General features: G+C 34.4%; 1 protein-coding gene across 2 annotated transcripts in view; it reads left to right on the top strand.

Annotated features, from left to right (window-relative positions):
- tok (tolloid-like protein 1 tolkin) overlaps positions 1-19,486 on the top strand; it is a 108,700-nt gene that overhangs the window by 53,535 nt on the left and 35,679 nt on the right. For both annotated transcript variants that reach the window (XM_076365589.1, XM_031979181.2), the window contains 3 exons: positions 7,535-7,687; positions 12,084-12,288; positions 15,009-15,266. In XM_076365589.1, coding sequence (XP_076221704.1) covers positions 7,535-7,687; positions 12,084-12,288; positions 15,009-15,266 — 616 coding nt within the window. The remainder of the gene's footprint in view (positions 1-7,534; positions 7,688-12,083; positions 12,289-15,008; positions 15,267-19,486) is intronic.

Here is a 19,486-nt window from a genome sequence, read left to right as displayed (position 1 = left end):
CTTTCTTCAAAACTTGAACTTATTGCTACCTATTAAGACGTATTGTAATAACACTGCAGAATCATTACTAAATTACCCGATTTATTTAATCTATGTTTATATTAAAGATATATAAGAAACTTAAATTTCGTACCAATGATATTAACTATCACTGCTAATCAATATTGTTAATAGATAACAGCACATTTGAAAATGTAAAATCGATGTTGAACTCTGTTACCCTAAGGTTTCATTTTCAGAATACTGTTATTTTAAAATTTCATTTATTCGTTAGGAATTTATGAAATTAGTCCGAACGAAAGAAACATACATTTCACTTGGTATACTTGTATATTGCTTGAATTTTGTGATTCTATTCAGGAATGTATTTCAATGTGAGGAAAGAGACATTAGAGTTTAGGTACGATCCTCATAGGGATTGGCTTCGCAGCAGCGAAGAAATAATTAAATCGAATAAATCGATGCACACGTCCAGGGGAATCCAATAGTTGCCCAAGTAGTGTACCTAGTTGGTATTTACGGCCCGATGGAAATTCATCGTCGCGAATTCAACGATTGGCGACCTCGTTAATAGAACAGTGAGATATTGGCGTTGGGATGGGCCACTGGGCAGAGTCATGCCCGGTAATTTCCACATCGACAAATTATTCGACGCTGTTAATGGGATACACGCCAACATTACACCCAATGTAAGGGACGATCCGTTCGGAACCGCTAATATATTAATTAAACCAAATCGAATCGAAATACCGGTAAGATCATAAACGAAACACTAATTGTTAACGAGAATATTTCTGGCTTATGTGACATTAATATACACGGTGGTTCGTTTAACACGTTGGATGCCATGGGGGTCACCGGTGACCTCAACCAAATCAAATTACTGTAATTCATTCGATTAAGCGGTGATTATTTGAAAACTTTTCTATATTATAAGTAATACCACTTAATGCACTGACGTTCAACAATTCAAACCTGCAGTAATAATAACATAATTCAATTACATAAGTTGATATTACATTATTTTCATTTTCTATATTTGTCTCGAAAAAATCGTGCAGCACTCAACGTGTTAAGTTTAGTTTTAACGAATTCAGTGTTTAACCGTATTATTGTTTTATTCTTTTAATGAACCGTTTTATTCAGTGAGTTTAAAATTCAGTTGTTTTTCGTTTGTATTTTTCACTGTTTTAATGAGTTTATATTGATATGAATTTAAAGGTTAGATGTAGTATTTTCGAAATCCAAGGTCATTTGAAGGTCACGCCAGAAACATGTCTGAATGTAGTTTCTCATGAGCTGCACAGTGAAATTGGAAAAGGCAAGTAGTTATTTGCGAAGAAACGTCGATGAGATTGAGGACTTTGAGAAAACGTAGTCTTTAAAGAAATCGATACCTTCAAGACATTGGTTGTTTAAAATCATTCAAATTATATACAAAATGTTTTTTGCATCACTAATTAATGCCACTTTGAAAACCGTTTTTTCCACCAGATAGAATTTTTTAATAAATTGGCTTCGAAGAATAATTTTCATTTTATGCAAAGATTATTTATATTTGTTTATATATTATAAAAACTATATAAATGTTTCTCGTGGAAAATGCAATCTATTTGAATCTTTTTATAATATAATTAACATTTAAATGTATTCACATTACCAATGCAGTGGACATGCTTTAAAAAAATCATTGTAAAATTATTCTTAATAGCAGCTCAAGATCATCATAGTTTTTTCCACATTTTAATATCTGCTGTTTATAATGAGATATCGTAGTCAACGTTAAGACAAAGCACGGGCATCAGTGCCTCGTACAACAGTAGCAGATGTTTCCAACAGTCTTAATATTAGAACACAAAAATGCATTGTTGGTAATGGAAGTCATATTGAATGCGACACGTAATCTTATCAATACGATGCACTAACAAATACAATGTTACGAAACATAACTATTTCTTTCATTTCTGACCTTACATCACTCTGTAGGTCATTGTGTATTACATTATTGTGTTCCGTGAGACATTTTCATATCATTTACAAAAAATATATAGCATTTCAAAAGTGCATTACTAAAAATGGCTACTATGAATATTACTGAAATTTACCAATATTACTATAAATATTATCCATATTAATAAAATCAATATTACTACAAATATCATCAATATTAATAAAATCAATATTATTTTTATTACAATAAATAAATTTTATCAATATACTGATGACAGACAATATTATCAATTTTATTGAATTAAAATATCTACTAAAATATTTAGTGAATATAAGGTTTCCACTATAAACATATCGATTTTAACACTAGAACTATCAGATGGTTCAAAATGATCCATTCTTCATTTCTTCTTTCCTAATTTTATTCAAAACGTATAAATGCTTCTTTGAGAAACGATTAATGCAGTTGATTCAGTAATGTGAAAATTAAAATATAAGTCTCGATATCTCAATAAATGCACTTCTATGGTTCCTATAAAAAAAATGTTTAAAAGTAAGTTTAACCGCTCTAGTAGCTTTAGCGTGAAGTTCATTCGTGGACCACCGTAGTCCTTGCAAACCTGACACCCAGTATACCATAGTCTGTGTTATAAAAGTTGCCCGCCGCGATCGTTACCCTAGCTCACCGAATTTGTGAATGGGAACGAAGGCTCTTAATACGGAGTTACAACGGCGTCGTTGACACGAATCGCCGTCAAGTGTCATTGAACACCCCCGCGACGCAAAGCTCCGTTAATACCGGGCCGTTCGAAGTCGGCGCAAAGGAATTCGCGAAGAATTCCGTCTCGGAATTTCTGAATATGCAAGTGATTCCGCGGAAGAACCTCACGAATAGCGTCGAACCCGCGGCGACGATATTTCCAAGCAGTTAAACCACTTTGGCCGCCTCGTCGAAGAAAGAGGCCGCCCATCGAAGCTTCGATAACAAGAACGATACGATCTAACGTGCTGGAATCACGCAATTTTTCATCGAATAGCTAACATTCTTCACGATTTTCTGGAAAAACCATTATTAGTACGATTACCGGAATATCATTGATTGATACGATTGCCTAATATCTACATATTATTGCGAGAATACTTAATGAAGTTACTTGTCATTCACTTTTTAATTTTTGTGTTTCAGTGAACTGTGGTGACATCATTTTGCAAATAGATTTTGGGTAATAATGGTCATCAAATGTTTCGAGTTTTTCGGATATTATATATTACATGTGTAATTTGTAATAGGTATGTTGATATTGTGTTTTTAATGGTTTATAAGCTTCTAGTTCTGAGAGAATTTCAATGGTATACAGAAATGAAGTTAGGTCTGTAAGATTGATGTATAAACGTATAATTAAATGATAACAATTAATGAAATTAATTAACAAACTGAATGACGACAATTAATGAAAATGATGAGCGTTTATTCGGCAAGTTATTAGAATTTTGATTGAAACTACATTGGGGAACATAGTAATTGCAATCGTATCGAAGAACGGGCCCTGTATTTTTATTTTTCATAATAAATTGAATCAGAAGTTTCGTTTTTTTAATAAGAACAGCGAAATTACAAAATATATAAACTTAATGAGTAATAAATGTTACTAAATGTTTTATTGGATTAGAATTTCCGTAATAACTTGAATAATACGAGCAACAATAGGATTTAAAATTTCACACCGATACGTTAGACTGTCGGCATGTAGTGGGTCTGCAGCGTTAGCAGCATTGCAAAGAGGAAAAACTGATTCCGGGTAAGAACGTGTGATGCTCAACTACGTAAAATGACTTTGAACTTTTACAATGATCTTCTGTCATGTAAACATTGATAAGCCAGCATCGATAACGATTTCGTCAACGGTATTAAGCGAGGCGATCTGAAATTAGAGTCAAAGGCCGGAGGAAAGAATAAAAACACCGTGCCGAGTGCTGCAATCGTGTGCATCGAGCGTTTGCAACTTTACTTCATTACGAACCTTTTTCGTTCGTTTCACAGCCGTTTACCGCTTTGTCGACGCATAATTTACATCGCATGCGGTGCAATATGCAGTTGTTTACCTTTCGCGATTTCTGATGCAATTTACAGCACGCCCGAATCTTTTTAATGCAACGCGCAACGCAACGTTTAAACAAAGATTTAAAGTAATTCCAGTATTAACCCAAACTGAACGAACCCCTACATTGGATAAATAAATAAATAAAATTCCCTTTATAGGATGTAAACTGTTGTTCATCGTATTACAGAGTTTATTAATAAATTCCGTGCACAAAGGATTCTCTGAATTAAAAATATCGATGATCATTAATTTGTACACTGCATTCGAATATCTCTATATTTTTCGAATAAAAATTCATGCACGATTATTTGTAGGGATTTTATATATTGTTCTCCTATTTTATGAATTGCGACAGATATACAAGGTGTAAGATTATAAAGCGTACAATCGGATACAGAGTGATTTCATATATTTGCAAAAATAAGTCTGAAAAGTAATCAAATTTTTCCATTCGAGGTGTACTTCTTAAAAGTGTGCATTTCGTAAACAGTGAATGTAAAATTCGACTGCGCGCGAATTCGATTGATTTTCAAACTAAAATGAAAAGATAATTTTCAGTTACATAAAACAAGTTTGTTACCAAATAACTGAACAAACGCGAAACAAAACTTTTACCCCGTTTCGTAAACCAAACAGGAGTTTCCATTCATTTACCTTGTGCAATACAATCTACCGATATTTCCACTCTCGCAAAGCTTCGGTCGCTTCAGCAACAAATCGGAGAACGTATCCCGCAGAATCGGTAACGCGGGCAATATGTTTGTTTCTCGTTTCGCGCGGGAGCATGGTTATCGTTCGAAAAAAATTGATCAGCTTCCACGAAACGGACCCGTCCGATTCGAATGAATCAGCGATGGACGAAAGGGAAACTCCGCGTTCAAACGCCTTTCCCCCTGCTCCGATCTAATTACAGTGGATTATCTGAACTATTTGGCCGACCGAAAAGTCTCGACATATTTCTGAATGAAGTTTAGAGAATTTTTATTTCGAAAACGAAATAATTGTAAAATAAAAGAATATTACAGTTGATATAAAAGTGCGAATGAGGTTATTTTCATTATCCCTACATCTAACTATAACAACGTAGAAGTAACCTTAAAAGAATATTATGTAGGAAAAGTATTAGATTAATCAGAAAGTCTCTACATATTTCTCAAGGAAGTTTAAAGCAAAATTTCACTTCGTTGTATCGAACTGCATTGAACAATGGGTTACTATTTCATTTGGAAACTTTCTATTGTCTTTTAGACTTATTAGCCAATCTAATAATTGGGAGACAAATCTGTCTAAGTAAACGGTTTGTCGGATAATCGGTTTAAAAGGATCAAATTGAACATGTAAATCAACGAACAATTCGCATAATCGATCGTTTACATAACCGAAAGTCGGGAAATCGGTGTTCGGATGAATCGCTCATTTGTCAAATCGTCTAAATCTAGAAAACAAAAACTAGAGAAATCGGCGAAGGAAATCGTACGACATTGTTACAGCTTCTGACTCGAATCTTTGGGCAAATTATAGCGTAACAATAAACAATAATACAACGCAATCGATAAAAAGGCCAAAAGACTGCTTGCTCGAGCTCAATTTGTACTGATCATGTGAAGTTATGATCTTTAATCGCTTTGGCTTCTAAAGTCAATTTAAAAAAGTGTCATTTTGTAATGTACCAAACAACTATTAAGGAAATTTATTTCAGATAGAGAAAACATTCAAGAAATGAACTTGATCGATCTGTAAGCGAAATGACGTTCCACTGTATCCCCATGTTGCGTCGGTGGCCGAGCACCTAACCCTACCGCCTAAGAAATCGAACGGATCGTCGGTACGGAATTGGATAATCGCTTTTTCTTCGCGCTCCCGCCGCTTCTCGGCGGTTCTCTAACGAGGAACCCGGTCTTTGTTCCTTCTAACGAGATCTTTTCCCTTTCACGCGCCCGGAAAAACGGATCAAAGCGGCAGCTTGCCGTTTTCCGCATCCTCAACGCTAGGTTTACGGACGTTTATTTTACGTACAGTTTAGGTATTCTATTGCGCCAGAAAAATTGATGTTCGTGTCTTTAAATCTAAAAAATTAGAGGATTAAACGTAGATAATTAGGGTACATATTCTTGTAATCACGCCGATTGAAATTGCCGCAACCACCTACCAAAGAACGTCCGTAAAATTCAATATGCATCAGGGTAACGCATTGCATGAAGGAACGTGTTAACCCTTAAATTAACAACCGAAATGTTTGCGTTTGTCAAACATTGTTACTGCAATATTCTTACGTAAATGTTTTATTTTTAAAGCACAAATCGACGCGAGGGTATTAACACATTGATTACCACGGTGGTCACCGATGACCGAAGCTTCCAAATTGGTGAAGAACAGTTACAATAAAAAACTTGATTTCAGATAAAAATATTTCTTAACATATGTAGCTAGATCATAGCGTAATGTGACTATCGTGATACTAAACCATTAATAATTATTTCCAATATCATTTGCCTTTGTTATTAAAGAATAAGTATTATTATTCGGAACGCTAGAAATTTTCGTGGCAGTCAACGTGTTAAGAAAATTGATGAGACAGATCCAAACATACTTCATCAAGTTTTCACGAGAAACAACAAGTTGTATAGAAGAAAATTTATAAATGGGCTCTGGAGTTGCTTAAATAAGGGTTAATCCCATTAGGAGACCTTTTATTCATTACTCCGTTATCATAAATATAATATATCCGTATTCCATTATCAGAGATAGTCCTGTCACACTTTTGCAGTTTGACTCTCATGTGTCTCTGTCTTTTCTGAATCTTTCGTTGCCTGTCCTTTTCCCGTATCCACTGTCCGCTCCGTCTCTTTTGTTTCGTTTTCCGTGATTCAACGGTCCTTCGCTCGTTCCTCTACCCGCTTTTCTCGTCACGTCTCTCCTCGAACTCCGCGACGGACGATAACAACAGAGCTGTTTACATCGGTCACAACAACTGCACAGTCGAACAAACTCTCTTTTCAAACGATAACGCGACCCGTGATTTATGGCCGATGATAGCTGACGATACGCAATACGTTGCACCGGCCGCGCAGCGTCTCGGAAATACGCTTGTTCGGTAGTTCGTGTCAATTAGCCCATTCGAGGCTGGGGATTTTTAAAAAAGTAAAAAACAGTTTCTTTCTGTCTTTCCTGTCAATTTAAGGTTAAAAGGTCTTACTTAATAGAACTATAATATTGTTACTTAAACACCATGTAAATTCTTTTTCCCAAAATCTCTTTCAGAGCTGTTAAGCGAAAGAAATTTCAGATTTAAATCTAAGAATAAAAGCAACGTTTCAATAAACACTGACGTTTCTTTCCTCTTTGGAACTTTATGCTTTATTTAAGTTACCTCGCCCCCTATTTCTCTACCACTTACGAATAAAACATCAACAGTGTAATGTCTCCACAAATTTGTGAAAAATGCAAGGTAACAATTATATCTTACTATGGTCCTGTTCCAGGTGGTTTTCTTGGCGACATAGCACTGCCAAATATTCAGTACGAGACGGAGTGGCGGCAGCAGAAGCTGAACAAAAGTTACTTGGAAGAACTGGAGAAATATCGAGAAGAAGTCCTGAAAGAGGGTCTTCAGGTCGAAGAGGAGGGTCTCACAGGTAAACAGAAAATCGATGTTCAAACACGTTCACTGTTCACACCTTGAACATAGAATCTTCCCGTACATTCCACAGAACTATAAGACACACAATATACTATTAAGGGAACATGATTTAACACCAGACCCACCGAGTGTTCAATACGCTTAATATGCAATCCCTATAAAAATTGTAACAATAAATTATTTTCAGTTTCTTTAGAAATTCTTTATAGTATTCAAGTGAAACTATTTATTTTCAAGATCGTTTCGAATATTCAATGCTTTTCCAATATCAATAATTGCGAAACAAAAAGCAGAAACCAATTATTTTTACTTGTTAAGATAAGTGTTAACACTAGAACTACCAAATGGGTCAAAATGACCCATTTCTACATTCCTCTTCTGCAATTATTGAAAAGAAACAGATGCTTTTTGGGGAAATAAGTAATGAAATTGATTTAAGAATTTGCGAATTAGATTATAAATCGATTGAAATCTCAATACAACTTTGGAGTTTCTACAGAAAAATTAGAAAGTCTAATTGAACTACTCGGTAGTTCTAGTGTTAAACGTGTTTGTACCCGCCATGATGGCCCGACGACATGGCCATCATGGACGTAGAATTGGGATGTGGTGAATCAGCCGAACCTGAAGGTCTACCAACATGCTCCCAAGGGTGACAAATCCCATGGAGTTAAGTAGACTATTGTGGCGCTGAGTTCACTTTCCAAAACTCTACCAGCTTAGCAGACCGATACCTGAGCTGTTGGAACCCAGCTCATCCACCGGCACCCTAGAAAAAAAGGAACCTCGGCAGCATTAGAGCTGTTAACTACTGCTCCTACAAGTCCAACCCAATGTCCACTGTCGCAGGACATCGGTCCCCGTAATACCAGTCAATGAAGGTCTAAAGATCCTTGTACACATTGAAACTTGCGGCGATGCAGACCGCAATTTTACTTTTACAAATTTCGAGTTAAATCCCACCGACGTAGTCTTTTGAATGCTAATTCATCTTCTTCTTCGGCTTGTATTGAATTATTCGGAAAGTTCGTGCCGATTTTTGGCAGGTGGCGCGGCGGACAGGTCTGAATATATCAGAATGATTGAAAACAAATGACATGCATACATATCGTAAACGACGGTACTTCAGGCATATTTGGAAAAGCGTAGGTTGTTCTCGATCAATTTTTTAATCTGATCTTCATCTGTGGTGGAGGGCCTACCCGTGCGTTCTTGACTTTTAAGATTGAAATCACGAGCTTTAAACTTAGCAACCCACTTCCGCACTGTTCTTTTAGCTGCAGCACCTTTACCATAAACAACGCATATCTTGTTTGCCGCTTGTGTGGCATTTTTGCCTTTCCTGTAAAAGAAAAGCATTAAATGCCTAAAATGCACTTTGTTTTCTTCCATATTCAAATGCGTATAAAACTGACAAAAATTAACGTATCGTAACCAAATTTTTTCCCAAATATGCCTAAAGTACCGTCTTTTACGATATGTATACATGTCATTTGTTTTTAATCATTCTGATATATTCAGACCTGTCCGCCGCGCCACCTACTAAAAATCGGCACGAACTTTCCGAACAACCCAATATTATTTTTTCACTTTTATAGTTATTTTCCAAGCATTTTTTAAGCGTGTTGTAGGGTCGTCTACTGTAACTTGTTCCATAGAAGTAATTATATAAACTGGCGATTGCTCACCGATTTTGATTTACTTCGAAATATTCTGCCAGACACGTGATTCTTAGCAAGTTTTTAAAGTCTATCAAAATCGACGAGGAATCGTTATAAGACTTTCGAAAAAATAGAGGGTAGTGTATTAGAATGAATTGTGCATAATTCAGTAACGCAACGTAAAACGTAAAATATTGTACGTTCATTGTGTATCGATAAAACGAAATAAATTTTTGAGGCAATCTCATGTTTAGAATTGATGACTTTTGAGAGATTGATCAGTTGATATTTCAAAATAAATTAAAGCGTAATTCGTATCTCGTATAAATAAAAGAAATGAAGTAATGAGTTACATACGTCACATATATACACATACAACATGTGAATAATGATTTCTCATTCAACCGTAATTAACTTACAAGCTTAATTTTAGTATGTTTGAAACTTTATGAAAATGTAGATGTACTACCCCTGCCTTACCCTATTATTATTTTCTAATTCGATTTGTCATTTTAAATGAATTCTTCAGATCTTAAATGTTCAGTTTGTCTCCCTTATAACTGTTTCTACTTAATCATCATATATTTCGGAGTATCTATTTATATCGACATCTTTAGCCACATGTCGTAATCTGCGTGCTTGTATACGTGCGTTGTATGAATCAACGGTGTGTATCATATGTGATACACGAGACGTAACAGAGCAGAACACTGTACATCACACATGATGCACGGGGCAGTGAACGTGTTAACACGTCCACAGTCCGTTGTTCTATACGTATGAACAGCGTACTCCTGACTCACACGTCACCTGATCCACCATGGAACAGAAATGTCTGAAATTAAAAGTCGTATATTGTTAACACAGAAGGGTACTTCATACTTTAACCCATTCGTCATCAGCATTTGTTTCAGTAACAGTCTCTACAGTTGCAATACTTCACCAATTAAAACATATCATTTTTACGAAATACGAATAATATTAAACAAAAAATAATCTCTTCGACTTTCTTATACCATGCTTTACATTATTAGATAAAACCACGCGTAAATATAATTCACTCTTCTTCGCACAAAACATAAAATATCGATCGTCACAAGTATGTGACGTTTACAGTCAATGTGTTAATTCCCGTTTAACGCTGTTTCGGTATGAAACAGTTTTCTTTATAATTCTATAATTATTTTTATTCACTTTAGCGCGATTTTTCAAATCATTATACTCACATAATGCATGTAGAAAAATGGTATATTCTATTATCCTGTTTCATTTATCATTATCATTTACCTGTTAAAGCGTCGTGTAATATTATTTCGTTTTACGTTTGGCCTTTTTGGTTCGTATCCCCCGCGTGAAACGAAGTCTTACAAACATTTACCGATAAGTAAATTGTGCTTCGATTCAGACCTGTAGCAAACATTTTCAATAGAATTTAATAAGCATAAATATTACTCGGTATTTGTGCATTTAAAGTAAATATTATTCTTTTATTATCAATTATTACAATCTAGAACAAATGTGGGCATAGAATATATCTACCATTTGTCTCTGTCTCCAATAAATGAATGTTAACGAAGTAGTCGTATAGATGATAATTGAAAAATAAATCGTAGAGCGAGAGCTGAACATTAAACGTGCCAGTCAAACGATTACTTTTAAAATTTGACACAAAATTCCATGTTCTCCTTCGTTCATCAACTTTATCGAAATTCCTGTATTGTCCGATGATCCAGTTAACTGCGTTTGACGAGTCTACACGTCATCTTAAAGCTAGAAATGACACTAATTCTTTCAACGAAGTGCATTCGTCCTGCGTTTGACGAGAACACACTTCATTTTTTGATTTTATTGCACGCAAAACGAGAGATTTTTCAAATTAAATTCCACAGTTAACAGATTAACACGTTCGCTAGCAGCGTCACACATATGTGACGGCCGTAATGCTATATTTTACATAATAAAAGTGAAATTAATCCTATAGATATTGTTATTAGAAATTGTGAACTACGACATTATATTTACGAACTCAATGACTCATTTCAGTTTCATTTTTTAAATATTTTATTTACAAGATTTATTCCATTGAAGAAAATCTTATAATTGAGGAAACCGCCACCGAAATAAGCGATGGTAGCAAACGTGTTAATCAGTTTTCCAATGTTCGCTTTCCGTTTGTTTCTGTTTTCACTAAGAAAAAGTGATCGTCAATGATCAAACATGTTCACCTTTCATTTGTAACCAGTTATTTAACACGTTGACTGCCACGAAAAACATTAGCGTTTTATGTATCACTTACTTTTTCTATAGCAAAGATATAAAGCAAGACTTATTAATTCTTTGATATGAAAATTCTTATGTTACCCAATTACCTAGTTACTTACGTTACGGAAGATTTGTATTCGAAATCAATTATCTTCCAAGTCATAATTATTTTCTTGTAATTTGAAAGCTCCGGTCATCGGTGACCACCGTGGCAGTCAAAGTGTTAAGTGGTTACGTCAACAATAGGTATGTATATACAAATCACCGATACGTTTACTATTAATTATTTGCTGGTGATAGTTATTCGAATATAGTTATCCGAATAACGGCCAACGTTGCATACATATGTCGTCTCAATTGTAGTTTGAATGCCTTTCAGAACAGACAGTGCCGGGTCAAAATCACCCGGCGTTCGTTGTCCGAAGCTTAACACGTGGTGTGTGTGTGTGTGTGTGCGTCTGGTTTCAGAGATTCTTCAATTTAAACATGAGCACGACGCTAACGAGACGCACCAGGAGAACGAGGAGATCGTTGCCTCGCAGGAGAAATCCGAACCAATTATGGTGGACCGGAATCAATACAGCATGGACGGCGAAGTCGCGGGCGGATTCAGTTTTAACGCGAGGAATGACGACGCCGGGCCCGGGGTGAGGGACGAGGGCGTTGAATTCAGGTAGACCAAAACTCTCGAAACTTTTATGCAGAAATTACGCGGCCGCGCTCGCGCGCTTGCCGGAGCGGACCGGGAGATTTCCCTTCTTGAACAGATGTCCCACGATGTGTGTTGGAACTCGACTGAGAAATTTCAAAAATATATGCATATTTATGTATATTCTGTGCCGCGGAAGCAATTAGAATGGTAAAAACGCCTGTTCTTGCCAGTGTCGGACGGAGGCTGTTCGAAACAACGAATACGGGGCGACGAATAAATTCAATCTGATTGGTAAAGTGAATGGAATTTATTTAGTTTCTGATTACTTTGAATAACTGTTGGCCAACGCTGCATTTGACAATGTAGGATGTGTAAATAGGAAATGATAACAGGAATAACGAATAACATAGGGAACAAATATTCAAATAAAGTTTGTCAAAAGTAAACATTGACTCTTGTTTTACTAAAATATTTTGAAATGAATAAATTCATTGAATTTCTGCAGTATTTCGTTCGTGATTCGTGATTTTGTTGCAATTATTTGTTTTCGCGTTTGGTAACCGTCCGATCTGACTTTTAAAAAGTTTGTTTATTAGAATTTCAGCAAAATTACAATTTCCTGAAACGATTTAATGAATCAGAAATGAAATATTTTTTTACTTTTGCCGTTGAAGATTTTGATTTGTTGAAAATGAAATGGCAGAGTACTTAAGGTTTTCGAACACTGTTTAGACGAATATCAATTACTAATACTTTTACTATTAAAATTGTTAAAATTTGTTTTGATTAAAGTTTATATTTTTTTTGCAGACCATACAAGTCACTAATTAGCTTTCGGTAATACTTTTCAATTTTTAAATATCCAAACATAATAATCTGTAAAAGTAGGTATATGTAGATGTATTGAGGATTAAAATCCTCCAATGCAGGGAATTATTACAAACCGTTTAAAGTGGAGCTGCAGCATTGATTCGTGAAATCTATTGTAAAGACGACACGTGAACACTCGAACAAATATTGTGAATAATGATAAATTTATCTCACGGGCCACTCGTTTAGCCGATATGTGCATAATACCAATTAAACCAATTGAGGTGATTCCAGTATCTGTAACATAAATTAATTGTAAAGGATAATTTAAACTGCATTGCATTCTGTTTATTACATTTCGCATTATTATGGCAACAAAAATATCTTTCAAGAGAGGTGTGTGCGAATTTTCCAAATTATTTTAAATCGATAAAATTGAACGGAACATATATTTAAAATTTTCAATTAAGGATTCCAATTTAAATTTATATCACTTGTACATACACGGTGTGTGTAAAGCAAACGTAACCGATATATTTAAGTGAAATTAAATCTGTATAAGAAATCAATATTTTAATTTATTTCAGTTGTACAATGTACCTTCAAGTTAGTGATACAACCAGGAAGAACGTAATTTCACATTGAAAAATAGATCGAGAACGTACAATAAAATTTGCCTTTAAACCCTCTTATTCCAGGAATTACAACATGAAACTTGTAAAGTACACGCGTTACTTAGCTAATTGGATTAAATACGGTTGATATAATCGATAAGAAATTATTTTATATGGAAAAAATGAGCGAACAATGTAGAATAAAATTTTGTTCATTTGGAATTTCGTTTCCAAGGAAATTCAGCTTGAAATCCAATCACACACACACTACATACATAGGATTCAATTAATTTCCGACAGAACGTATTGAAACCCGATATTATCCATAATGAAACGGATACAGAACCTTAAGCAAACAAATTTTACGGCGAATTTTCTCTTTATTTTTACGCGCTCAATTGCGTATTTTTGCTACGACTCGACAAAAAAATTTCATTTCACATTATCGAATTACTATAATTTTTTTCCGCGGGACCACATTTGTTTCGGTTGAACCACCAGTTACAAAACAGCCTATACATTTATGAAGACTACATATTTATTGAAGATCTCTGTTGCACGTGTATTTACTTAACATATTCAGATTTTTTGCATGTTTATTAATTTACAATATAGTTCCAATTACCGACGAGTATCAAAACCAATAAGTAATGTAATGATAACAATAAATAATAAGTAAGGTCGTTTCTTATCTTACTTTCCATAAACGAAGGTATCGGATCTAGACATTTTAACACAAGAAGTTGGAATCAAAAAACGACATTACTTATGAAATGATTTAACATTAATTAAAACAAGAACATATTCATTATATGCGTAAATAAATACACGTGTACATCTCTGATAAATGTTTTAAGTTGGGACCTCCAACATTTATCTTCATTCTATTGTTCCTAAAAAAATGAATCTCCGTTCGTATAGATCTTAGAAAACGTATCAAAAATAGAGAATTACGATACACATTCCTATAATAGCGCCAATCAAAATCAACGAAAACTATTATCAATATTAAATACTATTAATACTGTTAGAAATATTCAAAAATCCACGTCGTACTTCAGAAGCATTGATGAATCGATAAAATTTTCGTTTCGCTTGATATCGTTTTTGTGTCTCTCTGAATTGGTTAAAATATAATTTGTCTGTTCCAAAATATTTGTTTCTCTTGATATAATTGATTAAATGATCATCCAGTTATGACAATCGAGTAAAGTATATTTAAGGAAATACTTCGTCCCATTAAATGCTATTAAATTTGATAAAATCCAATCTGCGTCGAATTGACGTGTTCCGTGAACTCAGTTGTTAATCTTTTAGGTTGGAATCGACAACCCCGCCAGCAAAAAAGAGGCACTCCGCTCGGAAGCAGAGTCGTCAGCTACAGCTCGCGGTGAATGTAAACGGCACAAAGCCAATGAACACTTTTCTGAAGTCGTCTCGCGAATCAAACGCTTCACCCAGCACGACCGAGGGCACAGGCCAGATGGAGAATATCGAGGAAGTATTCACCATCGGAAAGGAGACCAGCAGGCAGAACACATCGAAGCGGCGTCATCGTCGTCATCATCGAAGAAGGTATTTATACCCTTCCATTTTCTTCGCTAATATTTGACAACCACTTGTCGTTGAAACGTATGACAGTTCGTAATGATTAGACTGCAGATTTCTATGCATTTATCAGAAAGAAAGTACAGAATGCACAGAATGCACACATGTAAAGAAATACACAAAATATCTAAAGTGCAGTGATGTCCATAACGTTTGTATATACTAACGTTTTTAAAAGTTTTCATTAAGACTCGCAGTTTAGTAATGATGCCAGCAACCCTTTGCCTTTTCCCTGTCGGATTTGTAGCGAAGATTTCAAACAGAATTTAACGAACATGAATGTTACTCGATTTTGTTGAGAGATCTTTAATTTAAAAATTTCTTTCAATTAAATTTGATGGTATGTTACATTTCTCTAAATTAAATTTAATAGTATTACACTTTTCTAAATCAAATTAAATAGTATTAAATAGGAAAGAACTTCTCGTGTTCTCTAATTACAAAAATTAAGAATGTTACGTGTTATTTCTCTTGCCTGGAATATTTGAGAAAATTTATTTAGGTATTTATTATCACTTACAGTTTCAAAATTGATATCGAATAATCATTTTTAATTTAGTACAAATACTTCTTAAAACAAGCACAGAGAACAAATACACAAATTTCTAATCGCATCAGTAATACATAGTTTAACAGTCAATTGATCTTTTTAGAATTAACACGTATAATCCTTCGATCATTTTTAAATGAGAACCAAACCCACAATGAAGAAAGGTGTTATGTAAGTGAGATCCAATTAGGATCGACACAGAGTTAGAAAGAAATACGAAGAATTCAGAGAATTTACTGAAAGTGGTATCGTGAGGAGAATAAGTTCTATTCGGTTCGATCGCGTGTATTGCACTCGGAACGACTCCATCGAGCAAAGCACATTTTTCAAGGAAAGTTGTCACGTCGATGCGGAAGGATTTAGAAGCCGGCAACAATTTATGACGCTTAGGATATCGGAGGGATATTAGTATTCGATATAAGCATGGAGGACGATACGAAAAATCAAAGAGTTATAAATTAAAAGCGTTGCCACTCGATCGGGTTTCATATTCTCGTTTCGCATGGCCGCGCCACCTGAATGCGAATCGGATATTCTTACCTTTTATACGAGGACTCGTGGGTTTTCATCCTTTTCAACTTTTATGTGGCGGTTCTATTTAAGATATTCTTAAAATAAATGATACAGTTTATTGGACATTTTCAAGGAAACTAGAGTACTTTTGTTACAATTACGTTAATATTATTATAACATCGTCGTTTTGAAAATCATGCGAGCATGTATCATTAAAGAATTGATATAGATTATTGATCATTTCCGGGAAAGCTAAAATGTTCTTATTATTATAATAGTAGAATTCTCAAAATCATGTAGTCAGATGTCATCCTTGAAATAATTGATATGGTTTATTGATCAGTTTCGAGGGAACGAAAATACGTACTCCTCTTAGCATTGTGTTTATGTTATGATATTGTAATTTATTGGAGCATAAATTTACTTAAAACAACGCAATTGATGCAATCGATACAATTGACAGCAACGACTGTTACATGGAACTTCAATAATATTATCAATTAAAATATTATTTTGTTATGTAGGTATTTATTCAACATTATTGACGAATTTTACACGATTGTAAACAGTATTACATTATTATGCAAATGTACATATTAAAATGAGGCAAATTGATATTGAAGAATGTAAATTAATACCAAAGTCATCACTAGCAAAGTCATGAAATTTGCAATGAAAATGATTGGAAGAATGTCACGACACAATACAATAATAATCAGTAACAATAATAATTCTCTCTTTGCTACGCTAATAAAAATGGCTACTGAAAAAGGGGAACACTTTAATAAAAGAATTAGTGACACATATATTATAAAGTAACCAAAAAGAAACTATTATTATTTGCATCAACTTGGGACAAACTATGCATTAATAAAAAAATTCGTTGATACGAATCGAATTACCCAAATAATAGTTAAACAAAGAACTCCAGAATTCCAGAACATTTGAGGACATGCAATTTTACCGATGAATATAAGTTTGATACGTTCATATCTCATGGTAAAGTTATAGTATGCAGAGAATCAAATCATAGAGCAAACATTAAGAATTTCTGACCGGCCCACGCGTTTGCAGCGTATCACAAATACTTCAACGATCCATTTGGACTAATGGTACTAGTAATTTACTATTTAAATACGAGAAAACGTATAAACGAGACAGCTAAAACATATTAAAGAACAATGCCGTACAGCGTGGAGAGAAAATGAAAACTAGGAAATTTTAAATTCTACTGCCACGTTAACATGATACATATTTCCTGCAGCATTTATTAGTTTATAATCAGAATAAAATAATCTGTAAAAGTTTCGCGAATTGACAGTGAATACAAGTACTTTATACTTTAATAAATTATAACTCTAATAAATTCACTTTACGTTTCAATTCAAGAAATAAACAAATTTCATTTCTTTTAAGCCGACCTACGCATCTGCTTTTAAAATTCAATTATTATTTTGAATTTTCCAATTATTTCAAGTAAGTATTTGTCGCGAAACCTCGAAACATCTTTCAAGAAAAAGAGACCCCAACATCTATAATTATTTAACCGTTACCATGCTATACCTCGATCCGTTCAGACCCTGAATTGAAAACTATTACCTTATTTATTATTATTACTATTACCTTTTGTCATTTACTTAACATAACATTTCTTATCAATACAAAACGATCGACAGAATAACAAAACATAAATTGAAAAGTTTGTGTAAACCCGGACTGATTATGGGTCACGTGACCCCAGTCAGAGCCGTCAGTAGAATCGCTAGAATCGCCGGTGATGTAGGGGTTAATACTAAAAAAAAGACGCTATTTCTAACAGAGTGGTGTGATCGAGTGTATTGTGGAGGGTCATAGTCAGCTTCATCGTTTTAACTCTCACCACCCAACCGATCGCCAACAATTTTCCGTTGGTGGGGCTACTATGCCAATAACAATGGTCGTCATCGTAAAGCTGGAAAATGGGGACCGATACTGCCGGCCGGGCATTTTCAGCCCTTGAACTGCCAATAACCTGTCAACGTCGGCCATCGTGTCTCTGACCAGGTCGAGGGTGTGTTTGTGTATAGATTATGTGCGTATCTGCTAGAAACATCGGAGGGGAGGATGAAGCTCGGAAGGAGGAACGAGCATGGCTATTGGAAAACTGTATTCAGGGAAATCAAGTTTTCATCGCTACTTCGATAAACTTCTTCTAAAGTACTTTTCCTGCACCAATGTCGCTGAATTTATATTACACCGAAAGGTTATAGTTATAGGCACACGATTTCGATTTAACGCTAAAACTTCCGAGCAATCAGAGTGACTTGTTTTCAATTTCTTTTTTTTCATCAAAATTAGAACAATACGTTTCTCGAGATTCGAAGGGTCTCTTAGTCTTGTATCTGTACAGATGCACAATCTTAATTGAAAATCTTTTGAAAGATTTGTTTAATTTACCAGGGATTAGAAATAAGATTTGTGCCCTATTTTGACGATTTGGTTCGATTTAACGCGATCACCGATATTCTAACGTGAAGTTTCATATGGGGTACTGTTTCTTAGGTTTGAAAGGAATATGTATTTTTCTATAAGTATACTGTAGATTTTTTTCATATAAAACGTATCTATCGCATATAAATATTATAGAATTGAGTATAAATGAATATTGTAATTATTTGAGGCGCGTAATAAAAGAATATTACTGAAACTCGAAAACAGTAGATAAATGTCTATTTACATTATGTGCTCCTGTCATGTTTTTAATATTTGGAACAAATAGTGATTTTGATTGTTGAAATTCATTTGCTTATTAATTAATATTAAATTAATTCTGAGAAAATGATGTTCCTTACATTTGGACGGGAACAGAAGATTATTAGATTCTTTAAACGATCAATAAGGCTTTGTTAAACTATACAGATTTTTTTTTAATATTATGGTGATCATTACGATAACAAACTTTATGTATTTCCATGTGTGATGAATGGGTGAATTCTTACTAAATGTCGGAGACTCTTAATGTCTTTGTTCACACTATTTCAAAGGTAATAAAGATGAATTTCTGTCACGTAGTATTTTCTGTAAATACATTATAAATCGATATATCGGTTTTAAAAGGACATCGTTTGAAGTAGTCAAAACGACA

Source organism: Nomia melanderi, chromosome 3 (assembly GCF_051020985.1).
Source record: "Nomia melanderi isolate GNS246 chromosome 3, iyNomMela1, whole genome shotgun sequence".
Lineage (NCBI taxonomy): Eukaryota > Metazoa > Arthropoda > Insecta > Hymenoptera > Halictidae > Nomia > Nomia melanderi.
This window is presented reverse-complemented; position numbering and strand designations above follow the sequence as displayed.